Raw genomic sequence first — 27,958 nt, 5'->3', positions numbered from 1 at the left:
GCCATTCTCTGATGCGGTAAACGGTCTTTGCAATTTATGTCCCAAAACCCCTCATCGCTCTGATTAGTTGATCAATAAACAAGCATTTATTAAGCACTTAATATGTGTCAGATGCGGAGAGAGAGACACAAATGAGAGGGTCCTTGATCTCCCCCAGCCTCCCATTCTGAAACTAGGTGGCATGGTGGGCAGAGCCTGGGGCAGGAATGAGGAACCTGAGTTTGCATCTGGTCTCAGACACTTAGCTGTGTGACCCTGGGCAAGTCACTTACGTGTTTGCCTCAGCTTCCTCATCTGTAAAATGCAATGAGCTGGAGAAGGGAATGGCAAAGCACTCCAGCATTTTTGCCAAGAAAACCCTGAGTTGGACATGACCGAACAATAACAACCTCCTCCATTCTGGTGGAAGATTTCCTGTGATAGTGACCTGTAGTACTCTAGTCAGAATCCCACTTGGCACAAGCCCTTCCTTGTCCCCCAAAGGATCTTAATCCCTCCTGTGCAGTAACATTAGGGAAGTGGGGTGATAGAGGGCATATTGGCATGAGTGCCAGGGCTAGTCTTCAGAGTGAGCTGTGCTTTCCAGGGACTACCTGCACTCCTCACCACCCACCCACGGGAGAGACTGGTTCCCAAAGGTTGTACACAGTTCAGATGGTCTGTCAATGAAGGGGCTGACTCTGGCTGGGTCACTCCAGAGTGGCTAGAAACTCATTGCCCTCCTTGATGCTTGTTCCTATTGTCACTGCTCCAAGCTAGGCTGAGAAAACCAAGAGGCCCCCTCCTCCCCCGTATTCCAATGCCAGCAGCCCCCTCTGATGCTGAAGGATCATCCTGGTGACTAATCCCACAAGGCCGAGTATTTAAGGGACAACAGACATGTTGTCCACCACTGGTCTCCATATTTCTCTCACTTGGCAGAAGCCTCCAGAACTTGGGCTCTGTTAGTTTACTTTTTGAAAACCTTGGACTGTCTGTGAGCTTTGATGAGCTGTTGAAGTAGAACGTTTAGCCTTACATCAGGTGTTATATTAGTCATTGTGGTTTATAAAGAAACTGCCACCTGGGTCCAGCAAATAGAAAAGCTGTATTAGCTTCAAAAAAATGAAACTAACTTCCTTAATTTAAGCTCTCCATTTAATTCTGATTCTGATGAGAGAAAGACTATAAAATAAGGAGACAATGGTTATTCCTTGCACATCCAGGAGGTGGAGGGGTAAGTGTGATGTTGGCAGTGAGAGAGATGTTGTGGGCATAGTGCCCCCATCTGGAAAACACACATAAAATTTTCTGGACTCTCACACCAGAAAAGTCTGAATTGTTATTGTATTAAAAGATAAAATATGTTAATATTATACAATAGTGTGTGTATATATACACACATACATTTTGCGTTCTGAATTTCTGAACTTTCTGTTTTATCTGCTGGCCTTTGTGTGTCTATGGCTTCCACAAAATTCCCCACAAATTCCCATTTAATTTCTTTTGGTGACCTAAGATAGATCAAAACTTTGATGAGGAAAATTATGATGTGGAAGGAATAACTGCAATTGGAAGGAGTCTATGATAAGAATTCTGGGATTTTTCTCAGCATTGCCTTTAGCTCATTGTGCAATCCTGGGTGCCTCTTCAACCTTTCTACTATGACTTCATTTTTAATACAGACATTTATTAGAAATTTGAGAATTTTGCTAGGACTTTTCAATGGCCCTGGATAAATGCAAAATCTTGTGAGAACTAATGTGAAACATTACTCCAGGTAATCATCATCATAATAATATGGCCTGGAAACTAATAAAATCCAGATTCAAGGTCCTGGGTATGTGTGACCTTACATTAGGCAGCTAAAATTGTAAGTTGTAGAGAAGGTACTAAATAGAAGGAGATTTCTCATTAGAACTTTTCTATACTGATGAAATCCTAAGTCCTAAAGTCTATCTAAAATATAATAACCCCCATCCAAATACAGCTTCAAGGTTTACAAAGTGCTTTCTTCCCTGCTCTCTTCAAAGTCTGCAGTGATCTCTTAGTGTCAAATCCAGTTGGCATTTCTCAATCCTTATCCTTGTTCTTTCTGCTGGTCTTTGTCATTATGGCTCCCCTCTCCTCCTGGAAATTTTTCTCTCTCTTCATTTTTGGGACATTGCTCTTTCTCGTTCTCTCTCTTTTTGTTGGATCAGTCTATCCACAAGCATTTATTGAACTTACTATGAGCCAATCATTGTACTATTCACCAGAACTATAAGCACTAACCAGAGTTGAAGTATCTCAAAAGAAACTCGAGATTCGAAAATTTAGAGAATCCACCTCAAATGTTCACATGGACTATTTGTGCTTGACCTGTGGTCGAGCATTCCAAACTTGTATTGGTCTGATCAGCCAGTGTCAGATTAACTGTAATTAGATTCTAACACAGTATCTCATGGTCCTCTTTAATGTGCCCATTAAGCACAAAAGTAAAATAGTTCCTACTTTTAAGAAGTTTATACTATATTGGGAGAGACATGACAACATATATTTTTATATGTATATGTGCACATATAGGTATGCATGTATTATCAAAATAGATACAAGATAATATTGACTCCAGCGAAGTCAGGGTGTTTGTGTGGGTGCTTTATGTAGAAGACAACAACTGAGATGATTTTTGAAAGAAACTAGGGATTCTAAGAGGCAAACATAAGGATCATTTTTCATGTCCGTATTCCATAGAAGCATGTACCTCAAGATTCTGTGCAGGGCCATTCTCTCTGTCTCTGTGTCTCTGTCTCTGTCTCTCTTTGTCTCCTCTTTTGGTCTGTCTCTCTCTGTCCCTGTCTCCTCTTTCTGTCTCTATCTTTGTCTTTCTCCCTGTCTTTTTCTTTCCCCTTTTCTCTGTCTCTGTCTCCTCTCTATCTCCGTCTCTGTTCTTTCTGTCTCTTTCTCTTCTCTCTCTCTGTCTCTGTCTCTCCCTATCTCTCTTGTCTTTCTCTGTCTCCTCTCTATCTCTGTCTCTGTTTCTTTCTGTCTCTCTCCCTGTCTCTTTGTTTCTGTCTCTTTCTGTCTCAGTCTCTCTCTGTCTCTGTCTCTCTCTCTCTCTCTCTCTCTCTCTCTCTCTCTCTCTCTTTCTCTCTCTCTGTCTTTCTCTCCCTGTCTCTCTCTCTCTTTGTCTCTCTCTGCCCCTCTGTCTCTCTGTCTTTCTCTTTCTGTCTCTGTCTCTCTCTGTGTCTCTGTGTCTCTCTGTCTCTGTCTCTCTCTCTGATGAGGTCATACCACCAATTGCATGTTGGCTATTTCCCTGTGGATGTCCCTTAGGCATCTCAAATTTAACATGTCTAAAACTGGACAATTTCCTCTCATTCCTATCCACCTTTCTTTATAACTTCTCCATTTTGGCCAAACATACTCCCATCTTTCCGATCATCTGGGTTCACAGCCTCTGTGCCACCTTCAGCTCTTTTTTTTTGTGCCATTCCCTCACAGTAGTTCAGTTTTGTCAGCTCCACCTCTGAGCCATCTCTTGAATCTGTCCCCTTCTCTTTACCTTCCCCACTACCACTCTAGTTCAGGGCCTCTCCCTCTGTCCTGGACTACTGCAATTGCTTCCTTGCCTCTCTGTCCACACAGCTGTGAAATTGAGATTCCCAATTCACGGGTCTATCTCCTTATTCTGTTCAAAAAGCTCCAATGACTCCATACTGCCTCTTAATAATTAAAAAAATATATTTTATTAGAGATAAAATATAAACTCTTGTTAGTTATCCAAAGCCCTTCACAATTTGGCCCCATCTCCCTTTCCAAATTCAATCAATCCCAGTACTCAATGTGATGAGGATGAGGACTGAGAAAAGCCCACTGGATTTGATAACTAAGAAATCATAACTTTGGAGACAGATGAGAAGAAACCATTGTGCTCATTCTATGGTCAGCGCCAGACTGCCTGACTGGTTCTTCCCAGTACGACATTTTATCTCCTATCTCCCTGCCTTTGCCCATGCATCTCTCTATGCTCAGGATGCATTCTGTCCTCACTTCTACCTCCTATAATCCATGGCTTCCTTCACAGCTCAGTTCAAGTGCCCACTTCTTATATGAAGTTCTGCTGTCAGTGCCCCCTTGAAATTGCTATTTAATTACTATGTGTGTAGTTGGCATTTATTTATAGTGTATCTGTATTCTTTTCTCTAATCAAATATAAAGTGTTTGAAGAGGACAGTTTCCGTTTTATTTTTGTGATCCCATTGCATAATAGCTATTTAATAAATGCAGCCTAGTGAACTAAGTAATAAAATTATTATTATCTTTTATAAGTGAAGAAACAGAATCTCAATCATAATAAGACTCTCCCTGGATGTGAACCCAGACATCCCAATTCTGTAGCCAGACCACTTTTTATTCATCTCTGCTGCATCTTGACTGTGGTTACTTATTTCATCACATTTAGAAAAGAATTTTTGAGATTTCTCAATCTGTGAATCTGAAACCTTGCCTTGGTGGAATATTTTTTGGGGGACTTGAATTTAAAATAACATTTATATAGTACTTTATATAGTACTTTTAGATGTGCAAAGCACTTTACATATGTTATATCATTTGATCCTCATAATGACCCTAGAAGGCAGATGCTATTATTATAGCCCACTTTACAGATGGGGAAACTGAAGAAGTAAAAATGGTTTGCACAGGACCACACAGTTAATGTTTGAAGCTAGATTTTAACTCAGATCTTAATTCTATCTCCAGCACTTGATCCACTGATATATTTCGTTAGCGATTGAAGTCTTAGGATTCAACTATATAAGAATGATCTGAAACAGATGGGTATGTTTAACTTAGAACATAATAAATATGTTCAAAGAAAGTCTGTATTGGGTGTGCTGGTAAGTTTTTAACAACCAGATCTCTGAGAAAAATAATACAAAGGACACAGTTTCATCTGTATCATTAACATTTTCTCTGTCATTTCTTTGATTTTTTTTTTCCTGAGATAACGAATTGTTAGGGTTAAGGGGCTTGCTTAGGGTCATATTCTAAAATCATATTGGAACTCGGGACCTCCTGACTTCATGGCTGGTGCTGTATCTACTGAGTGACCTTGCTGCCCATCTCTTTCTTAAGTCTAGGTAAGCAACAACACAATAGATCAAGCCCCACTTTGTAGCATTTGCTGATTTTTAAGGTGTAAATGTTCTTAGTGAAAATTTAACAATCCTCTTTGTTGAGCTTTCTGCTGGCTCTAACACACAACTTTGAGGAGTGTGCTCCTGGAACTGCCCCAAGCATAACATCTGGAATGATCAGGATAAGCTATGGTAGCCCCCCATATTAATGTAATTTTAGCTAAGAGAGGTATCATGCCCAGGGCAAAAGTCACGGGTCTTCATTCTAGACATCATATTTGGATTATCGTAGTCAGTTGTAGATCTCATGTTTTTGGAAGGATTGCTGACCTAAGGAAAACCAGAATGGTAAAGAATGTAAGATGCCTGCCAAGTATGGAGGATCAGCTGAAAGAACTGGGGATGTTTAGCTAAGAGCAGAAAAACTTGAAGGAACATGAGCACTATCTTCAGGTATTTGAAGAATTGCTACGGAGAGAGGATTAGAATGGTCCTATTTGACAGCAGAAAGTAGAAGGAGGAGTTGCAGAGAGGAACATTTGGGTTTGATATCAGGAAAAAAAGCTTTAATGAGTATTAGCTTCCTTCCAAAGTGGAATGAATGGGCTGCTTCAAGAGACAGAGGAGTCCCCCTCACTGGAGGGAGATCTTCAATAGAGCTTGGGGGACCACCTATCAGCTGTTTTATGGAAAGGATTCTCATTCCCATTCCCATATTGATTAGACTGAGATGGTGCTTTCCTGACTCCAGAGAGCTTGTGAATGGCTGAAAAGTAATCTGGGCAGAAGGAAATGAGAAACTCCTGGAAAAAGGAAGAAACTTGACGGGAAATGTGAGTAACTATTAGCTAGACTTTACAGACGTGGCCACACTTGAGGGTGTGGCTGATACTGTCACCTCACAGGCAGTTTGGGGAATAGGAAGGGGAGGATTTTCTTTTGCCAAAAGGATTTAGGAGTTAGTTTCAGCCCTCAATCAAAGAGATATTTTAAAATGCATTCAGCCTCCCCTCCATGCTCCAGTAACTGTGGATTAGGTTGGGAGAGACTGAACATTAATGAAGAAGGCATGGTTTTACACTAAGATGTAAATAAGAATACTTCTAAAGGTATTATCCTATGCTCCCCTTCCCTCCCCTCTGTCTCCCAACATCTTTTTTAGTCTCCATTAATATGGGCCCTATCTATCCCTTTTGGGTGTGGGCAGGAACTCCATCCCCTCTAGATTTCCTAATCTAGAGTCAAAAGTGGAACAAGATAGAAAAGTACTTATTAAGGACTGTGTTAAGTGTTTAGGGTTCAAATGGAAAATGGAGATAGCAGCTCCTCTCAAGCAATTTACATTCCAATTAAATGACCATGTAAAGGATGATTTATAGTCATGACAGGTAGAAAGATTAAATAGTATTAAGCAGAGAAAGTATCAGAGCTGATGAAAAGGCTCTGGGTATCTTAGGAAATAGGGCAAATGGTCTCTTATCAAGAAGATAGTGGGTTAAAGGGGATACCTCCAGCATCTGTAGGGAAATGAGGTCAGTATCCTGGTGACAGTGGGACTGGTGGGAACTGAGCAGTGGAGCAGTAGGGGTCTGTTTGGTATGGGAAAGGTCTGAGATGGAAGCAGAAGGGACCCTAGAGATTATCTTGTCCCACCCTTTCATTTTACAAATTAGTTAAAAACAGTGGATAGAGGGATGGGTTTGGAGTTAAGAAGGCCTGAATTCAAATCCTACTTTCTACTCTTACTATGTTATCCTGGGCAAGCTCACTTTATTTTAGTCTTCATTTCCTTAATTTGTAAATTAAGATGGGAGATGGGAGTAATTAGTTTTGATGTTCTCTAAGATCTCTTCTAGTTCTAAATCTATGATCCTATAAAGCAGGCCTGGAAGGGTGAAGTGTGGCCAAGGTCATGTAGGCCCACCAGAATAGGCATTCAGAGAGAAGTCAATGGCTGGTTCTTGCCACAGCATCAAATAGCCTAATTTGGCTCTTCTCCAGTCTAACAGCCCCATCACCTTCAAAAAATTCTCCTGTGACATGGTTTCTTTTATTTATATATATATGTATATATATATATGTTTTATTTAATAGCCTTTTATTTACAGGTTATATGCATGGGTAACTTTACATCATTAACAATTGCCAAACCTCTTGTTCCAATTTTTCACCTCTTATCCCCCCACCCCCTCCCCTAGATGGCAGGATGACCAGTAGATGTTAAATATATTAAAATATAAATTAGATACACAATAAGTATTCATGACCAAACCGTTATTTTGCTGTACAAAAAGAATCAGACTCTGAAATATTGTATAATTAGCTTGTGAAGGAAATCAGAAATGCAGGTGGGCATAAATATAGGGATTGGGAATTCAATGTAATGGTTTTTAGTCATCTCCCAGAGTTCTTTCTCTGGGCGTAGCTGGTTCAGTTCATTACTGCTCCATTGGAACTGATTTGGTTGATCTCGTTGCTGAGGATGGCCAGGTCCATCAGAACTGGTCATCATATAGTCTTGTTGTTGAAGTATATAATGATCTCCTGGTCCTGCTCATTTGTGACATGGTTTCAAGCCTAGTTTAAGAGATAATATTAAAAAGACTTGTGCTGACTAGAAAGAATACGGGCCTTGGTATTAGAAAAAACTGTGTTTGAATCTCATTCAGTCCTTACCTGCCTGCCTGTGGCAAATGACATAGCAATCTATGAATAATACTATGGACCTCAAAAAATTATTGAGACCACCTTGTAAACCTAAATGTGCTATAGAAACGTAAGCTCCTCAGCATTCTATCACCTCACATCGTTTTAGAGAGACTTTTTTCTCCCCACTCCCACTCTTTTCTCTTTTAAAAAAAGTTTCATTTAAAAATGTCTCATTTATTTATTTTTCAAATTATTTTTTTTAATTTATGGAATAAAACAAGTATTTCTGTAACATAGTATAAAAACGATGATTGCACATGAAACTGCAAATTTTTTATGTACAACTTGCTCCACCTTTTAAATATATAATGTAGCTCTGCAAATTAAAAAAAGAAAGATCTTATTAGGATTAATCCTTGAACCATCAACTCTGGGTGATCTAGGCAAATGATCATTCTCTCTAAGCTTCGGATGATTTCTACCATGAGGGCATTGGACTAAAAATTTTAGTCCTCAAACTTTTTAAATAGGGGCCAGTTCACTGTCCCTCAGACTGTTGGAGGGCCGGACTATAGTAAAAACAAAAACTTTGTTTTGTGGGCCTTTAAATAAAGATACTACATAGCCCTGAGTGAGGGGGATAACCGTCCTCAGCTGCCGCACCTGGCCCGCGGCCGTAGTTTGAGGACCCCTGGATGGTCACCTTGCCCCGGATTCTATGGCTACAAGGAAGCAGAGTAGTCTGTGCTCAAAGTCCTAAGAGGCCTGAGCTGCTTTCCCCCATCCCTGGGGGAGTCTGGGGAGGAGACCAGTTATATCCAGGGGGATTCAGGCTCGGTGAGGGGCAGAGCTGGCAAAGCCCTGGCCCGCGAGGTGTGGCCGACTGCCTGGGAGAAGCTGCAGGATGTCTTGGTCTCCTTTCCCTTATCTGTAAGATGGTGACAACGGTTCCTGCTTTGCTTAAAGAGAGGGAGGAGGTGGGCCGCCGCGCCGGGCAGTGCATCCAGTGCAGGGCCTGCAGTCAGCGAGTCAGTCCCCAGTCCGACCGATATGAGCCGGGACAAGTCACCTGACGCCATTTGCCTCAGTTTCCTCGCGGTAAAACGAGCAGAGAGAGGAAACGGCCAAACCCTTTGTCTTGGCCAAACGGGTCTTGGGACTCGAGCACCCACGGACCAGTGTGATGTGGGGGAAGGACGAGGCTCTCTGGGCGCTCCCTAGCAGCGGGGCCTCAGCCCCTCCTTCAGCTTGAGGGTCCTTCTCTGTGAAGTGAGTGACCCCAAGTCCCCTGCTGCTCCGTGGGGGTTCTCCCGGCCGCCCCTCTGCGGGCTGCCAGTGCGGGGCCCGGGGCAGCGTGGGGACTCGGCGTGGGCGGAGGGGCGGTAAGACGGCCTGAAGTAATGCCCAGCGGGCCGCCCGTACAGGAAATGCCGAGAGACCTCCAGCCGTGCCCTCCGTGAGGGGCGTGGGGGGAGGGGCGGGGGCTGGCGGCGGGGTGGGGGCGGGCGGCGGCCGCCGAGCATCCTCCGCTTCCTGCCCCGCTAGCTCCGGAGGGGGGGCGGGAGGGGAGAGGAGGGGAAGAGAGTTGGAGAGGGGCGGGGCAGAGCCTCAGGAAACCGGACCGGATGGCGGCGGGCTGGGGAGAGCCTGGGCCCGCCGGGCCGGTGACCTCAGCACTGTTCGGAGAGCCGCGGGTGTTTACGGCCCAGAGGAGGAGCGAGAATCCCGGAGAGGTAAAGCGACCCGCCCAAGGTCTCACGGCCGAGGCGCGCTGGGGGCGGGGAGGGGGAGGAAAGCCTCCGGGGGCGGGGCGGAGCCCTCGCAGGAGCCGGTATCCCGCCACCCTTCCCGGTCCCGGCGCCGCTGCAGGCCCCCGCGGCCCCCGCGGCCCCGGGGACGCCCTTCCCCGGCTGCGGAGCGGCCCCGGCGATGGAACAGCTCCCGGGAGCCGATGCGGAGCGGCCGGACAGCCGCCCTGCCTCTGGCCCCGCCGCCCTGCCGGGCAGGCGCCTGCAGGATGGGCACGGGATGGGGACGGAGATGGGGAGCGCGGCCCCTCCTCCTGGGGGGCGCCCTCTCCTCCGACAGGCAGAGAACTCTAGATGGGTGGGGAACGCTCCGGGGGCCAGGGGAACAGATAGGCCGGGGCGGAGGGGGGGAGAGCGCGGGCGAGGGCTGGGTCCCCCCTCCTCCGCCCTCCGGGTCCCCCGCGCCCGGACCCGCCCTTCATCCATTCCGGATGGTCCCGTCCCCAAAGTGGGCGGGGGAGCGGCCCGGGCCCCTGGAGAAGCCCTCCCCCGCCCCCCCGCGCCTCCCCGCAGCTAGGACCCCGCTCCGGCCCCCAGGAGGCGGGGGCGTGGCCACCCAACACCGACTTTCCCCCGGGCTCCCTTGCAGGCCGATTGTCTCCGAGGAAAAGGGAGGGCTGCCGCGGCTAAGAGGTTAAAGAATGAAGACCGTGGTGAGTGAAGCGGGGGAAGGGGAAATGGGGAAGGCCCGAGGCTTGTGGCCCACTCCGCCGGAGGGGGCTCCTCAGTGTTTCCCCCTGGAAAATGGGACCGGAGAAGAGATGGCGCCAGGGTTCTGGGTCCGGAGCTCTCGACCAGCCATCTGTGAACTTGGATGGGAAGAATGCAATTCATTTTCATTTTCACTAGCCTCTAACTGAAATGATGGATTCTTAAAACACAGATTCGGAGAAGGAGCTTCCCCGGGGTGCCCAGAGGGGTCTCCTGGTCTCGGGCGTGTTAGAACCGCGCCGGTTTGGAGCTGAGTGGCCCGTTAGTCCCAACCCCCTTATTTTAGGAACCACAGAATTGAGGCCCCGAGAAGGGGACGGTCACAAAGGAAGTAACAGAGCCAGAAGGCAGTGGCACTTCGTGCCCATTGTCTTGAGGGAGGGGGTGTTGGGAAAAGTGACTGGCGGCAGGAGAGCTGCGATCGTGGCTGTAGTTGTTAATAACAGTAGCCCCCGTTTCTGTTGTGCTCTAGGTTATAGAATACTCGGACATATGTTGTCATTTGACCCTCGCAGTGACCCTGTGAGGGAAGCAGGGCGAGCATTTTGTGGATGCCTGAGCTCAGCCAGACTCAGAGAGGGCAAAGGATTTTTCTCCGACTCAGAATCAGTAAGGGCTAGCTAGACTCGCTTTACAAGCCTGTCTTCTGACTCCGGATAGAGCTCTTCGGCATGAAACACGGGGGTCCCTGAATGACCCGCGGGGACGCCAAGGTTTTCCGGACCCTGCGCCAGGGACAATGACTAGGGGCCAAAGTGGCCTGGGGCCGGGAGACCTGAGTTCTAAAGAGGCGCTTGCTAGCTCTGAGACCCTACACTTAATCTCAATCTGCCTGCATTCCCTTAAACGAGTATGATAGGAACACTTCTGAATATCAGGTAAGATACTTATAAAAACACTTAACATAGTGCTGGGCCACTTAATAAATGCTTATTTCCTTCTTTCCCCCTCCCTTCTCCCTTTCTCCCTCCCTCTCTTCCTCACTTTCCTCCTTTGTTCTTCCGTACCTTCCCTCCTCCCTGCCTTTCTTCCTCCCTCCTTTCCTTCCATAGTTGAGGTTATCAGGCCGTTTCTCTGCCTATGGTATTTTGAATAGAAAGGGGCATATAGTTAGCACTTGGCCCCTTCTTAACTTTTCTTAACCAGACGTCCAGTCAGTGACTTGGAAACAGGATAATTAATCCCCGTTCTCAGTGACTGTAAGATATGAGACAAGACAGAAATAACCAGTCGTGATTCTTTATTGCCCTTTTAGAAAAGTAACAGCATGAATAATCACAGAAACCTGTAATCTATAGGATTTAGAGTTGGAAAGGGACCTTAGAAATCATTTCATCTGAATTAGCAGCGGCCAAAATGTTGGTAGCACCTGGTCTCAAGTGTCTACATATGGTAACGTGTTCACAAATGAGGCAGCTTGGGGATATGGCCTGGAGTCCCACAAACTAGAGACTGCTATGACAACCTGACTTGTTGACTCTAAATTAGACGTTTGCGAAATCACAGTACAGTGAGGATTTTGACTGGAAGGAATGAGCCTTTCCAGGATAGAATTAAGCTTTCCTTCAATCCAACTTTCATGAATTCCCATAAGGCTCAGGGAAAAGTCACTGTCGAGGGTCATGCAATAAATAATAGAATTTATTCTTCTGAATTCCTTTTTTTTTTAAAAGGAACTAGAGATTTGTTTATGATTTTTAACAGAAATTTCATGAACATTTACTGGAGGCTTTATCTATCTACATCTAGATCTATTCATCTATCTAGCAGGCCTTGTTCTCCATATCAATACATGTATAAAATATGCTCTGCTGTCTAGGAGATTATGATCCACTTGAGGAAGTTAGGAGACTAGGGGAAGTTAGATAATTTTCCCTTCATGATTCAGTATCTTCTGATTAATCTAACCATTCAGTGCTACAGCAACTCAGGGGATGTGTCCAGGACAATCTGGAAAAGTTTTCTGGAAGAGGTGAGACTTACCTATATCATAGAAGGGATGATGACTTCAGAGGAGTAGAATCAGTAAGAAGGAATGAAGGATTCTGATAGGTCGGATTCCCAGGATGTGCCAGTTATGTTCAGGGGGACAGTGAAAAGGACATGTCTGTTTGGAAACAGATTCACTTAGATTGGATTAGTAGTAACTGCAGCAATGTGGATAGATAGACCTCCTTCAGCCCTCAGTTGATTATAGGTCCCTGAACAAGGAAACCTTTCAGTGCCGGCCTCTCCAGGCAATTCCTTAAGACTATCTAAATAAGATTTTGTCATTGAGAAGACAGAGGGGATAATGAAGGATGACTTCCTAGTGTCAAAGGGAAGTCCCTTTTCTTTCCATGGCCTCAGTCATTCTTCCTACCTTCAAGGTTAAACTAAAATGTTTGCCGTGGTAAAACACACAACAGGGTTTGGTTTTGCTCTCAAACTTACGTACATCATTTAGACTCTTAGATCTTTAAGAGTTTGAAAGTATCATTAGAGATCATGGAAGTAATTTTCCTATGTACTGAATGTGTCTGTGTATTCTGGGCAAGGTAGATATAAATTAAGAATCATGGTATCATAGCAGTATGGGCTGTATCTGGAGTTAGAAGTCTCAGGTTCAAATTCTTAATACTTTTCTGATCCTGGGTATGTCACTTCCTTCTCAGGGTTTCAGTTTTTACCTCTGGAAAACCAAGGGGGTTGGATCTATCGGGGCTTCTTTATCTGGTTTTTTTTTTTTTCTCTCCTTTTTAAATTAAATCCCCAATGACTGTCTTTCAGACAAAACCAGTTGCCTTTGTAGTCCTAGGCATTTTATTTTATTCATTTAATAATATTTTTCTGAGAAGGTGTCAGTAGGCTTCACCATAATGCACATGACCTCCCCAAAAGTTGATCTCCTTGTAGATAATAATAATAGCTAAAATTTATGTAGCACTTATTATGTGCCAGGTACTGTGCTAAATCCTTTACAGTTAGCATCTCATTTGATTTGCACAATGGTTATCCACATTTTACAGATGAGGAAACTGAGGCAAACAAATTAAGTCACTTGCCCAGTAATATTGGGGTCTGGATTTTAACTAAAGTCTTTCTGACTTCCAGCTTGCTCCCTTGCATCTCTGACATTCCAGGTTCTATGTTTCTCTGCTGGGCCAAAGTGCTCAGGCTTCCTCCCCAAAGCAGATTTTTAGAGTAAAAGGATCCTGGGAAGAAATGTGATATAGGGGATATAGGGGAAACCTGAGTTCAAATTCTGATTTTGCTTTCAGGATTATCACCTCTCTGTACGCCAGTTTCCTACTCTGTAAAATGAGGGGTTTGGGCTGGAGATGACCCTTCAGGTCCCTTCTAGCTCTGAATGCTTCTTCATTCAAAGGGAGTTGGGGGAGGTTGGGGAAGATTATTTTTAGGTGCAATTTGAGAGGAGGGAAGAGGTCACTGATCTTATTTTGTCTGCACCTGGCTTGTCAATGCAACCAGTAGTTTTAGCTAAAGGGACACACCCCTGGGTAGGAAGGGGAGTGTTTTTACTCCCCTCCCTCCTTAGTGGGAGTTGAGAAAGGCATGGCTGAGTGAGAGCCTCAGTGTGCTGTCTTTGAAGTTAATAACAGAAATATTTCTAGAGACAATAGTCTTTAGAAGGGACTTTCAGGATGCTCTAGTCTAATGCCTTAATTTTACAGAAGTGGAGACAAAAAGGGTATTAGAACTTGCATCAGAGGATCTGGGTTCTAGTTCCAGCTTATCTGGCTTATCTAATTTATTTTAGCCCTGCTAAGCCTGTTCCTCATTCTTAAAATGAGAAGACTAGACTAGAATGACCTTTTGAGTTTCTTTGCAGCTTACAGTCTTTTTTGTTGTTATTGTTCAGTCGTGTCTGGCTCTTTCCAACACCATCTGGGGTTTTCCTTCTCTAGCAGGTAATGGAAAATCGAAGTTAAGTTACTGACCCAGGATCATACAGCTAGTTTGTAGCTAGTCTGAAATCACATTTGAATTCTGGCCTCCTGTCTGCAGGCCTGGCCCTCCCTCCCCTGCGACAGTAGCTGCCCCATGAGCCTAAATTGAAGCCCCTTTTCCCTGCCAGGTTTGTAGTGATTTGATTTGGCTGATGTCACACTGGGAGTAAGAAGCAGAGTCAAGATTCAAACCCAGCCTCCTTGGTCTGTCACACCAATTTAATCAATCTATGTGTTCAGGAGATATTTATTGTCTATTGTAGTCTGAAAATAATTTCAAAATCTTTTGCTAATGATTTTCCACTTGTAGTCATGGACAGGACTAGTAGGTTTCAATTATTCAAGCCTTTTCTTGATGTTGGCTGTACCTCTCCAACCTTCTGGCCTTCTTAGCCATTTGCTATCACTGACCCAGATCTTATCCATGGGCAAGTGTAGGGGTAAGAGTTGCAGAGGAGTGGAGAAGGAGCCCCAGAGAGTCAGACCCCATATGACAGAAGAACCAATTATTCACATTCAATTCAACAAACACAGATTCTTTTATACATTAATAAATTCTGTTTATACCTCTCATTTTAAAAATCATAATTAGAGTTTTAGGGTTCCTTCCTCCAAAAGAAAATAATTGATGTGATAAATATGCACTATTCGGCCCTTTACTTCTCTCTTTGAAGAGAAGGGAGATGTTTTATCATCCTAGTCTCCAAGACTGATTTTTTTCTGTTACTCAGTGACAGCCATTATGTGTATGTTTTAGTCCTCATCAGTTCATAAAAAGCTTTTTATAATTCTCTGAATACCTCATTTTCATTTTTTCCCAGTAACAATACGTTCCAAATACTGCAGTTTGATCAGCCATTCCCTAAGGAGATGAAATGGATACCTACTTTTTTTTTTTTTTCCCCAGTGCTTTGCTAGAACGATAAGTGTTGGGATGAATGTTTGGGTATATATTGGATCTCGTTTTCTATTTTTGACCTCCTTTGGATAAGTGCCTGAGACTGGGATCATTGAACAAAGGCTAGGAATAGTTTTATCATTTTCTAGCATAGTTCCACCTTATTTTCCTTGTTCCTGATGCAAGGGAGTGACCTTCCTTATTAAGGCCTTATAGAGTCTCTTCCTTCAAGATGCAGTTCAGGCTCCACCCTCCACCTTCCTTGTTTTTGTTCAGCTCTGCGTGATTCTTTGTGACCCCATTTGGAGTTTTTTGGCAAAGATATTGGAATGGCTTGCCATTTCTTCTTCGGTTCATTTTACAAATGAGGAAATAGGCCAATAGGGTTAAATGACCTACTCAGAGTCACATAGTTACTGTCTGAGGCTGGATTTGAATTCAGTCTTAACTCCAAGTCCATCACTTTACTCACTGTACTTTCTAGTTATTGAAGCCTTATTGAATTCCTTCCTCAGCTGCCCTGAATGACTTCTTAGTTAAATTTTGAATTTATTCTTTTTAAGTTTATTCCTTATTTTATTCATTTCTTTTCTCTCCCATTAGAATATAAATTCTTTGAGTGTAGCATTATTTCATTCTTTGGATTTTCATCCCCAGTGGGTGGATATTTAATAAATATTTGTTAATTCATAATTGGACCAATTCAGGAGAACATTTTATTAGAGTACCTCTCTTTCTATTGTCCCTCTGCATTAGGGGTTTTGGGGTATTTGCCAGTGTGTAGAGAGTGAGGTGAAACTTTAGCATTTCAAAAAGCATTTATTGAGTTCCTTCAGGATGTGTAAGACCCGCTACTACACTTGGAGGTTTTAAAGATGGAGAAAGCAGCCTTTGTAGTATTTTTTTTTATTTTAATTTAATTTATTTATTTGCAGTATGTTTTTTTTTTTCCTGAAGAAATATGGCATGTCCACAGATAAAGAATATATACAGTAATTAAGGAATTTAAACACTGAGAATTGGGGTTACTTTCAGAATAGATCTTGTGTCAAAAGGTGACTTAAGAATTCTAATTTATTTTTCAATCAATCAGCATTTATTTTAGATTTTAAAGAATAAAAGAAAAAGAAAACTCTCATAACAAATATGCATAGTCAAGCAAGACAAATTCCTACATAGATCATGTCCAAAAATACACACGACTCTCCCATGTCCTCATAGAAGGTGGCTTCTAAATTGTGTTTTGGGGGATGGGGCACATACCACATGTGGAGGACCACTTGAGTGAGCCCTGCAGGGAGCTAGGAATTCTATGCATTCCAGGTAAAGGGACAGTGATCCTGGCGAAGGAAGGTGGAACGACATGTTCGGGGAGCAGTTGGAGGACTCTTGAGCTACAGTGGGCAATGCTGGGAAAAGGCACTGGGGTGAAGAGCAAGGGGTTTAGAAAGGTGGGCCGGGAGGCCAGCTTGTCAAGGGGCCGCAATGTGGCGTGACAGATAGGCTGCCGGATTTGGAGTCAGGCTGAGTATGCACTTAAAAGTACAAGTGCTAAGCCAGTAATCAAGGATGATTGCATAACTATTCTTGGCTTTATCAGTTTTCCCCAGAAAAGCTCCTCTGATAAGAACTTTGAAATCTATACTTTAGCTGCCTGAAGAACAGGAAGCTGTTATGAAAGGGAAGGCAGGCGCTTTGTAATGCCAGAGCCCACTGGGTCACACAGCTGATAGAGCCCTGGGCCTGGAGCAGGAACATTTGAATGCAGATCTGGCCTCAGACCCTTCCTAGCTGGAACTTGGATAAGACACTTAAAAAAAAAAAAAAAACTCTTTGCCTCAGTTTCCCCACTGTTAAATGTGGAGAATAATGATTCAGTGGTTAGAGTGCTGGGCCTGGAGTCAGGAAGACCTGAGCTCAGATCCAGCCTCTGACACTAGCTGTGTGACCCTGGGCTACTTAACCCTGTTTGTCTCAGTTTCTTCATCTGTAAAATGGGCTGGAGAAAGAAATAACAAACCTCTTCAGTATTCTACCCAGAAAATCCCAAACTGAATCATGAAGAGTCAGACATGACTGAAAAACAACTGAATAACAAATAGTATTTATCTCTCAAGGTTGTTGTGAAGGTCAAATTAATAAAGTGCATAGTATGATATCTGGTACATGTAAGTACTTGTTTCCTTCCTTGTTTTCCTTCTTTCTTTCCTACTTATATTCTTCCTTTTTTTCCCCTCCCTTCCTTCTTTCCTCCTTCCTTTCTTTCCTTCCATCCCTCTCTTCTTTCCTCCTTCTCTCTGTTCTTTCCACTCCCCTCCCTTCCCCCTCTTTTCTTCCTTTCCTCTTTCCCTTCCTTCCTCCCTTCCTCTGTTCTTCCTTTCATCTCTCCCTTCCTCCCTTCTTTCCTTCTCTTCCTTCTTCCCTCTCCTCTCCCTTCCTCCCTTCTTTCTTCCTCTCCCTTCTTCCCTCCTCCCTCCCTTTCCCCCTCCTCTCTCCCTTCCTCTTCTTTCCTTCCTTTCATCCCTCCCTCCCTCCCTTCCAAGGTGAAACTAGGACTAGAGATGGGATATTAGAAAGAGGTAATTTTTGGTTTGATAGAAGATGTTAATCCTAAAAAAAACAAGCCCGTCTAACAGGAATAGGTTCACTTCTAAGGTCTGGTGCTCCTTTTCTATGGAAATATCCAGGACCGGCTGCTTTATTACCTAAAAGGGAAGCCTGATCTAGAGAGTGTTCATATAGTGGGCTTGAGCTCTGAGGTCCTTTTCAAAGGGAACCTTTCCTGACTAAGTTTATGTGTGCTCCTATTCACTGATAATCAGATCTTGTGAGTTGATGATTTCACGATCTTGTGATTCTTGTGCTCTCTCTTACCTCGAGCTTTGCAGAGTTCCCTCAGTGCCCCATCTCCAGCTGACCGCGGCTTCCTTTTGTTCCCCTCCAGGGTCGACTCTTTTCTGTCCCACTGTGTTTCTTGGTGCTCATTGTCCTCTATGTCCTTCTCTGCAATCAACTGTGTATGCAGCTGTGTTGGAAGGCATGTCTAGCCTCAAGGCAACCTCGTGAGAGCCTGTGGCCCACGGTACCCGGCTCCCTGCACTTCCAGGGTTACAGCAGCGTGCCCGATGGCAAGGTAGGTGGACTCCATTGGGTTTCTTCATGCTTCTTCAGGAAAATCTAGAGGTGGGTGATGAGATTCTTAGTCATACTGCTTCAGGCCCCCCCCCCCCCCAGAAGCTTATGGACTAAGGTGGATGAACATTCGATCTGTTCAGCCCACAGGTAGGATTTCTTTTTCTTTTTCTTTTTTTAAATAATTATAACTTTTTATTGACAGAACCCATGCCTGGGTAATTTTTTACATTATCCCTTGAACTCACTTCAGTAGGATTTCCAAATAACCTCTTATTTGCGCATTCTTTTTCTACCAGACACTTCGAGAAAGGGTATCAGAGAAAGTGAAGTGGTATAATGTGTTGGTAGTTTACTCTAAAAAAAATATAAGTATCTCTGTTATGGGATTTAAAAAAAAATAAGCTCTCTCTTCTTGGATGTAGTAGAATACAGTATCTTTATTGCTAGATAAAACTAAATGATGCTTTTTCATCTGAGGGATGGAGCTTGGGCAAGGAGGAGAAATCTTAGTACTAAATTGAAAGGGGACTTGGATTCTGGCTGTTCATATTATTTATGATGTTATTGCAAAAGAATTCAAGAAAATAAGGTTGCTTTGACTGTTTTACAATGTTGTTCTGGGGGAGAAGGAAGAATATTGTTGAGGAAAAGGAAGTAAGAGAGGAGTTGAGGCAGGTGTTTTGGCCATGAGGCCTCAGACTGAGAATAGGAAGTCAGGTTTTAAATCTCAGTCCTGTCTGCCCATTACAGGGCTTCCTCCTTACCGTCTCCCCCCAAGCATCCCGAGGATCCATCAGGCTTGGGTAGACCCCAGAACCTGGAAGGATTCTTCCAGCCCTTTGACTCTCTCTCCTGCAGCCTCTGGTCCACAGGCTGTGTCGCCGCTGTGCCCTGGTGTCCAGCTCTGGCCAGATGCTCGGCTCACACTGGGGACCAGAGATCGATGGGACGGAATGTGTGCTGCGCATGAACCAGGCCCCCACGGCAGGCTATGAGGCGGACGTGGGGCACCGCAGTACTTTGCGCATGGTGTCCCACACCAGTGTCCCCCTGCTGCTCCGCAACCAGTCGTACTTCTTCCAGCAAGCAAGGGACACCGTGTATGTGGTCTGGGGTCCTGGGAAGCGCATGAACCGTGACCAAGGAGGCTCCACCTACCGAACCCTGCTGAAGGTTAAGGAGATGTACCCGGGGGTGCAGCTCTACACCCTCACTGACCACATGATGGCCTACTGTGACGAGGTCTTCCAGAACGAGACTGGCAAGAACCGGTGAGCAAAGTGACCATTTCCCCAAGTTTTCCCTCTCTCCAGTGGGCTTGTGAGAGTGTCTCCCCAGTTTGGAGGGGCTTGGGGTTAGACAGTCTACAAGCACCAGAGGGCAGAGCTAGGACTGATTTAATAGGAATTTAGCCAAAGACCATGTGCTTGAGTGGAAGTCTGGGGACTTAGGGTCAAACCATGGTTCTGACTACTTGTGGGATTATGGTCAAATACCTTATTTTTTGGTTTTCCTCATGTGTAAAATGGGGCTTATAATGCTGCTACTGTTAACCTCATAGAATTGTTAAGAGGAAGGGCTTTGTAAATCTTATGGTGATTTATTGATGTGAGTTACTACGGGGAGGCAGAATTGGGCCAGAGTTATTGACCTATGGTGGAATGTGCTGTTTCAGTAAGAGTCATAATGATAAGAATTCATCTTTTTCCTGGCACCGTAAGGTTTACAAAGCAACAGTCCATGATGGAGGTCTGTATAAGTGTTGTTATCCCCTCTCGGAGAATGCAAGAGATTTGCCTGGGGTTGCCCAGTGTCAGAGCTGGGACTCAATCACAGGTTTCCTGGCCGCAGGCCCAGCTCTTTTGTCACAGCACCATCAGGAAGAGACTGAAGGAACCTTGGCCAGGTCTGCTGCGGAGGGCTTATCTGGGAGGCTAGAATCAGTGACCTCTAACGTTCTTTGTGGATCCAAGACTTGATTTCTCTGAGGTCCATAGGAACCATTTAAAAAATCAGCAGAGAACAACGCCTGAAAAGAAAGAGGGTAGATAATTAACCCCGCAAGATGGGCTGCAAAAGAGGAGGAGGGTGGGATCATTTCAGGTATAATAGGTTGACAGGGCTTGCACCCGTGGTTTGGGAGCATGGAGGTCTTGGGGGAGAATAGTACTGATAGGTGATATGGTTTTTGTCTTCTTCAGGATGAAGTCTGGCTCCTTCCTGAGCACTGGCTGGTTCACCATGATCCTGGCCATGGAGCTCTGTGAGCAGATTGTAGTCTATGGCATGGTTAGCGACAGCTACTGCAGGTACTTTTTGGGGGAGGGGATTGGGGGGAGGTAGTGGGGGAGACTTTCCCAGGAATCCCATTGGGATGCCTCCAAGCCTCCTGCCTGGGATTTCCCCTCAGTGGAGAAATTGTGCCTTTTCCAGGGAGATGAGGGTACTCCTATGGGGGGGAAGGGAGATGTAAGGAGTAGAAGGGAAAGCTTGGGAAAGAGTAACTGAACTATGTTATTCCCTAGAATCCTTGGAATATGCTATTCTTCTATTCATTTGGGGGCTATAGCAAAACAGTAGGCTTCCCATTTTATCTAGGTTCTTTCAAGGTTCAGCGAAAGGAACTATTTGTTCATTGCACTCCTCAAGGAATAGGGAATCATTTATGAAGATAGTAGAGCAGGTTTATATATATTTGAACCCTTTTGCTGCTTCTTGGGCCCCAGGATATTTTTTTCGAGGGTACAAAGCAGGCTTGTCTAGTCTTAATACCTTGGAGTGTAATTCAGTACTGAGTAGCCCACCTCTACTTTGTTTTCACTTTGTGATCATAATCTTCATAGATTGAGGATGTCCCTCTGTGATCATATTCTTCATAGATAGAGGATCCTTAATCTGTTTGGTCCTATGAATCTTTTTGGCAGTCTGTGGAAGCCTATGGATCCCTTCTCATAATCATATTTTTAAATTCATAAAATTAAAAAAATTTAGAATTATGGAGTAAACCAATCCTTTTGAAATAAAGATCCATTTTTTTTATCCATCCAAATTCACAGACTTCCTTCTAAAATCTATCCAGACCCCCTCTGTGGACCCCAGATTAAGAACTCTTGTTCACAAAGGCAGCATAATATAGTCCAGTCACTTATTGCAGTGAGGGTCAGTCTTCATAGGGACCCTAATCCTGAATTTCCTTCTATCTTTGCTCTGAATGGATAGGACATAGACATAAGTCATTATGTGGCCTTTTGGTCTGTATTTTTATCATTGTCATTTAGCTATCCTTAGAGGAAGAAGAAAAAAATTTCCAGCAAAACTGACCAACATCAAAAAAAAAAAAAAATCAAAACCATGTCTGACATGGTGTGACATTTATGTGTCTTGATGTGTCTTTGTAAGACCTTGAGGCAAAGGACTAGATCTTGGATTTCTGAGTATCTCTAAGAACACTGAACATAACTGGCAGCTTAGTATTGTTTATAATGAGGGTGTTGTTGGTGACGAGGATGGTGGCAGCCAGGGGTGGGGGCAGGTGTCCATCTGAGCCTGGCCATGAATTCTCCCTGAACTCGTTCCCTTCCAGAGAGAAGAGCCCTCCCTCTGTGCCTTACCACTACTTTGAGAAGGGCAAGTTGGATGAGTGCCACACTTACCTAGTCCATGAGAAGGCACCGAGGGGCGCCCACCGATTCATCACTGAGAAGGCGATTTTCTCCCGCTGGGCCAAGAAGAAGCCCATCATCTTTACGCATCCCTCCTGGCAGAGTGAGTAGGTCCCTCCAGGAACCGCGTCCTCCTCAATCCAGACAGCAGGCCCGTCTCGCGGCCCATCTCGGAGCCTGGCAGACATGCTCTCCTGGTCCTGGGCCACCCTCCTGCCTAAGGGAGTGCGAGGCTCTCATACTCCATGGGGTAGCTGGATCAGCGTGCTTTGGATGGATGACATCCCTCTGACCTCTGAACTTTGAACCAAACTGGGAGGAAGAAGGAATGCTCTCCCCCCCTCCACGGTAATTATTTTTTTTCCTGTTTTTAAGGAAACCTACCTTGAACTTTTGGAAGTTGGACATTTACTTGAATTTGGAATCCATTGGGATTCCAAGGGGACTTGTGGACACTACTGGGGTCCGGAGCAGGCTGGTGCTTTGGTGTGTTAGGGCCTGGTCTGGACCCTCCTTGCTGTCTCCCAGTGTACCAGAGGTCCTGGGGGCAGGAAATTGAACTTCTGAGATAGGACTTGAGTGAGCTAGCATTCTATTAGCAGGAGGGGCTGGCAGGTTCGGGCTGGGATGACAGAGTGCCCTCTCCTTTGGCTTCCTCTTCTACCCCCCCCCCCCCAATCAGGAGGTGCATCAGGATACCTTGTGTGACCTTGAATCTGGGTCAGACAAGCTCAAAATGGGCATATGTTTTCGTGTCCCTTCACCAGCATAGTGGGATTTAACCCCAGCCAGGAGAGAACTTGAGGATTACCTCCTCCGGGAAACCTGCTCTGGTACCTCCTCCCCACCCCGACTCCTCAGCTCCTGTTTCCTGTCTCCCCTTGCCTAGGAAAGCAGAGAACTCAACATTCAGCCTAATAACCTTCCTTGGCAGGCAGGTCAGACAGGAGGCAGACAGTCCAACAAGAGCAGGGTACAGAATGCTCACTGACTCTCATTGGCCGCTGGGGAGAAACAGGCAGCTTTTAAAACTTCTCTCACCCCCTTCCCAGGGTCATAAGGTCATAGGATTTAGAGCTGGAAAGAGCTAAAAAGGTTTAATGTGACAGTCCTGAGGTCACACAACTAGCAAATGACAAGAGGCAGAATCCAAATAGTCTGACTCTATGAAACTTCAAGGACTCCAGCATTCATTTCAGACTGCCTGGGGATCAGAGCAGCTTGGGGGACAAATGTGCTGCTTTCTGGACCAGTGTATTCCACATATTTCCTTGGCTGGGTGATCTTGGCAAAGTCACTTAACTCCTACCATCCAGTTTTCTCATCTGTAAAACAGGTCTCATAATAGCATCTACCTCCCAGGGTTGTTGTGAGGATAAAATGAGATAATATTTGTAAAGAGCTCGGCACAGAGCCTAGCACATGCTGGCTTTTGTCATCATCCTCATTCCCTCGCTGGGCTATTTCCTGACTTTCTCTAACTGGGCCCGAGGGTTTTACCACAGAGCTCTCTACCCCTTATTTTCTCCGGCAGTGATCTGAACTAAAAACCAAATTCTTCAGTGGAGGGCACCTCCTTCCTGGCTAATAACTCCTATAATAGTAATGACAATAACCTCCATAGTGCTGCAAAGCCCTCTACGTGCGCCATCTTGTTGTAGCCTCACCGCAGCCCTGTGAGGTAGGTGCTGTTGGTGTTATCAGTCCCATTTTACAGATGAGGGAACTGAGGCTTAGTAATGAAGCCACTTGCCCAAGGGACCCTCCAGAACTGAGATTTCACCACACACAGAAAAAGGCTCTCACCAGTCCCACAGCTCAGGGTCACAGGGATAAGGATTCCAACCAGGGAACTCTGGAGCCCGAGTCCGACATTCGTCTCAGGATACCATCCACGCTTTCTGGGCTCCTCCGCATGGGGCAGCAGGCCAGCTGCTCTGGAGCAGCATCTCTGTCGGGAAGTAGCTCGCAGCATCATGGGCCTGGAGCTGGCAGCACCCACAGAGGTGGCCAAATTCAGCCTGCTCATTTTGTACACAGAGAAATCAGTGTCGGCCAGGGAAGACGACCTGGCGAGGCTGCATAGGGACAGCAGGTCCAGCCCAGTGTCCTGGCTCTACGACTCGTGGCCCTCAGCCAGCTTTTCCCAGCTGTTGCCCTCTGGGATCTGCAGCGCTGCCAGGGCCACCTGGTCCAGCTGACGTCCCAGCCTGCGTCGCTGTGCTGTTCAGGCTCGGTGTCCCCTCGCTGTGTCCCTGTGGCCGGGCTGTGTGGGCCGAGGGGTGCCACATGGGTGGGGGCGGTCCTTTTTGTGACGAGCCTCAGCGCCCCCCCAACAAAGACTTCAGTCCTGACGTTGGATTGTGGGGTTTGGAGCCAAAAGGGCCTGAGAGACCATCCAGGGTGGCCTCCCTCACTTGATGGATGAGAAAGCAGGCCGACATGACTAGCCTGAAACCATGTGGGCAGCAGAGCCAGAATTTAGACCCGGATTCTCAGGCTCCAGAGTGAGTGTTCTTTACCACAGCTGCCTCCACCTCTTCATCCTATCCTCACTCTGACCCAGGAAGTGGCATTCAAATTCAGAAGCTCTTTCAAACATATGGATATCCCAGACCTGGGCTGAGCTCCAGCCACCTCCCATGAAGAGAAGGACTCTGGAAGTTTCCCAGAAGCTGACTTTGTCAGTCAATCAGCCCCAGAGCTGAAAGGATCCCTTTAACTCACCTGTCTCCCCTCCCTTGAGTTACAAAGTGTCCTTGGATCAAATACCAAAGCGATTTGTCAATAAAGTCACTTTGAATGCTGTATGGTCTTGGCCTGGATGGAGGAAGGCTGAGGAAGGAGCCGAGTGCCAGCCTCTGTGGAATAAGAGGGAGAGGATTCATGGGCTGTCCAGGGATGCAGGCCCCATGGTTCAGATAATCCGTTAACAAGCAGACAGGGTGTCATGGAGGAGCTGAGGGCACCAATAGGGAAGAATCCTGCCCCCCATCTGGGGAGGACCAGTTATGTAAATAATCATAGACAACGTAAATGCAAGATAAATTTTTGTGGGGGTGAAGGAAGGGGAAAGCAGAGACACCAGAAGGTGTTATTTGAGCAGAATTCTTACATGATACCAGAGGTATGCGAGGGAGATCAGGCTGGGAGCAGCGATTTGCATCCGGCCAGATGTCCTGGCCTCTGAGCAGAGCAGTGGGCTGGACAGTCGGACAATGGCCTGGGGCTCACCCTCACTATAGGGCCATGTTGTTTTCTCGTTAGCCTAGAGGAAAGGACTGGACCTGGGCTTTCACTGGTACAGGAACGACTGATGTGGGTTGGCATCTGCCTTCAGCCCTGGAAAGTTAAATCATTTGTTCAGGGTAACCAGGGGGTTCATGTGCTGGGGCCTTTCCTAAGTGCTCTAGTGATTCCCATTTGTACAGTGCTGGAGCTTAAAGGTTTGCCAAATGCCTTTTGTTTGGACCTCTTTGGGGCCACACACCATTCTGAGTTGCATTGGACCTAATGGTAGCAGTGATAACACTAACGCTTTTAGGTCTGCAAATTGTTTTCCGTACACTGTCTCACTGCATCCTGTCAGGTGAATGCCAGTAATTTCACACACACACACACACACACACACACCCTCCCTCAAACAGGTTTTTACAGATACAGAAACTGAGGCTGAGGTAAGTTCGGTGACTTGTCAGAGTTGGGATTTGGAACCTAGCACTTGGAAGGCAGCGTGGTGCAGGGGATAGAACAGTGGATGGGGGATCAGGAAGAAGACCTGTGTTCATATTAAGTCACTAGCTGTGCAATCTTAAGAAAGTAGCAGTTTCCCAGCCTCCATTTTCCCATCCCCATGTTAGCATGTTACCATGGGGATGATAATAGCACCTACTTCCTAGCGTTGTGAGGATCAAATGAGATAATTGTATTTCTGCCTGGTGCCTGGCACATGGTAAGGGTGATATAAATGTTAGCTGCTATTATTTGCCCTGTACCAAACTGGTGCCGGCAGAGCTGATTAGAAATTCAGAAGGCACTGAATTTAGGGAATGCCAAACATCTGCATGGGGAACCTGGAAGCAATAGAGTTTAGCACTTCATTAGCAAAAGCCAATAGTTAAAATTGGAAGCTGCCAGGTGGCAGCATGGGGCATCCCTCCCCCCTACCCTGCCCACCTTACTTTCTACCCATACAGGGGCACTGTACCCTGAAAAGGGGCTCGTGTCAATGTGTGCAAGGTCTCTGTCTCTCCCTGTCACCCCTTTGTTGTTACCCAAAGTTGCACTGACACTTTTCCTGGGTGAGGTTACGTTTCTTGCCTGTGGGCATAGTTTCCGGGTTACAGCTCTACCCACTGCCTCTACCCTGGCACACCCTGAGGGCTTAGCTTTGCCTTTGCTCTGACTCATCTCAGTGAACCCAGTAGCTGAGTGAAGTTTGCTGATGACAATGATAATGAAAAGTTGGCGATTGGTCTCCCATCCAGCCTTCCTTGCCAGCAAGTTAAGGCCCTGGAGGCTGAGCCACTCAAAGCTTGCCACATCATAGCAAGACTTACCTTTGAGTCTTACTTGTAGCCAAAGCCTGATCAGGGATTAGGGGATTGTGGGGGGGGGGTGACCCAGAGCCTAGCAGGAATGATCACAGGGACTGGGGAAACAGAGGGGAGGACTGGCGAGGAGAGGCTGAATCTAAGCAGCTAGGATTCATTGATGACAAAACCCTTTCCAACTCCTAGTCTGTGTTCCAAAGGGAGGGATTTTGTGTGGAAATAATTGACTCACATAAGTTGATATCAAGAGGACTTGAACTTGGGTCCCTTGACTCCAAAGTCAGCTCTCTTTTGCTTTGAGATCCCTTCTCAGTCTAACAGGTATTTTCTCAATCTAGTCCTGTACCTCCATTTTGAGGCAGGTTTGCCACTAACCATTTCTCACAAAGGAGAAATATTCCCGCTTCTCTGCTTCATTTTCTCATTTATTTTGCGATGTAGTGACATGGCCTCCTTGCCTGGAACAACACACTCTGTGCTTGGCCCCGAGCATTTTCTCTCCTTGTCCCCCAGGCCTGAAATGCTCTCTCTTCTTCAAGACCTGCTAAAATCCCACCTTTCTACAAGCAGCCCTGACACCTTAATTCCTCCCCCAACTGGAATTTTTGGGGTCTTGATTTCTGTCCTTGGCACTTGGAGTACTGGTGTGTCCTGTTTGCCAGTGGGATGGCACGCAGGGGGGTGGGTAGGAACAAGCATTGATTGGCACCTACTGTATGCCAGGCAGGGGATACAAAGAAAGCCAAAGGCTGTCTCTTGTGTTCTGCCAGGAGACTTACAAATATGATGTCCTCATAATAACCCTGGGAGGTAGGTGGTGGATTTGAACTCAGGTCTTCTGACCCCAGGCTCAGTGCTCCATCGGGGACTGACACACACAGAACAAGGGAAGAAAGAGGCTGCTTCTGCTCTACCACGTGGGGCTTCTGGGGTCTGTCCAGCCATAAGGGCCTCACGCCTGTCTCCTGCCACCTTGTGGAGTGGGCCGGTACTGCACCGAAGCAGTTCCCAGAGAGCTCCCGAGATCAGGGATTTAGAGCCGAGAGTGAGCCTCTTGGCCTCCTAATCCAGCCTCTCATAGACAAACTGAAGCGCACAAGCCATTGAGATGACTTGGGTTACATAAGAGCAAGTGTCAGAACTAGGATTTGAACCCAGACTTCAAAACCAACATTCCCTCTCTTACTGCGCTGAGTCTCAGATTCTAGCCCAGGGCTCACCCTCTGCTCTCTGGGAATTTCCTTTAGCCCTATTTCAAAAGCTACAGGGCTGCTATGGGAGGCTGGGAATTTCACTATCAGTCTTGGGCCTTTACAAAAACATCTAAAAGTTAGACCCTCCCTGAGCCTTGTGGGATCCATCATTAAAGGAAACTGACAAAGGTAATCTTGGACAGGGCCTTCTGAGAAGGAGGTTCAGGTGGGAGGGAGGGACACCCCTTCAGGGCCCCTCCCTCCAGTACCCAGGACTCCATCGAAGAAGGAATAATTTGG

At 45.8% G+C, this 27,958-nt stretch overlaps 1 protein-coding gene across 4 annotated transcripts; it reads left to right on the top strand.

Moving 5' to 3' along the window:
• Positions 1-9,370: 9,370 nt before the first annotated feature.
• Positions 9,371-24,720, top strand: ST6GALNAC4 (ST6 N-acetylgalactosaminide alpha-2,6-sialyltransferase 4). 4 transcript variants are annotated; one of them, XM_031954700.1, is made up of 6 exons: positions 9,395-9,481; positions 10,146-10,209; positions 18,060-18,248; positions 19,109-19,521; positions 20,452-20,559; positions 21,834-22,023. In XM_031954700.1, the coding sequence occupies exons 2-6, from the start codon at positions 10,198-10,200 to the stop codon at positions 22,021-22,023; spliced, it is 912 nt and encodes a 303-aa protein (XP_031810560.1). In that variant the 5' UTR covers positions 9,395-9,481; positions 10,146-10,197. The 4 variants fall into 4 exon arrangements, with proteins under 4 accessions (XP_031810559.1, XP_031810560.1, XP_012409362.1 ...); XM_031954699.1 differs by lacking the exon at positions 10,146-10,209 and having other exon boundaries at positions 9,371-9,481; positions 21,834-24,720; XM_012553908.3 differs by lacking the exon at positions 9,395-9,481 and having other exon boundaries at positions 9,522-10,209.
• The last annotated feature ends 3,238 nt before the right edge of the window (positions 24,721-27,958 follow it).

Source organism: Sarcophilus harrisii, chromosome 2, assembly GCF_902635505.1.
Source record: "Sarcophilus harrisii chromosome 2, mSarHar1.11, whole genome shotgun sequence".
Lineage (NCBI taxonomy): Eukaryota > Metazoa > Chordata > Mammalia > Dasyuromorphia > Dasyuridae > Sarcophilus > Sarcophilus harrisii.
The sequence above is the reverse complement of the archived record's forward strand: the minus strand, read 5'-3'. Positions and strand labels throughout refer to the sequence as shown.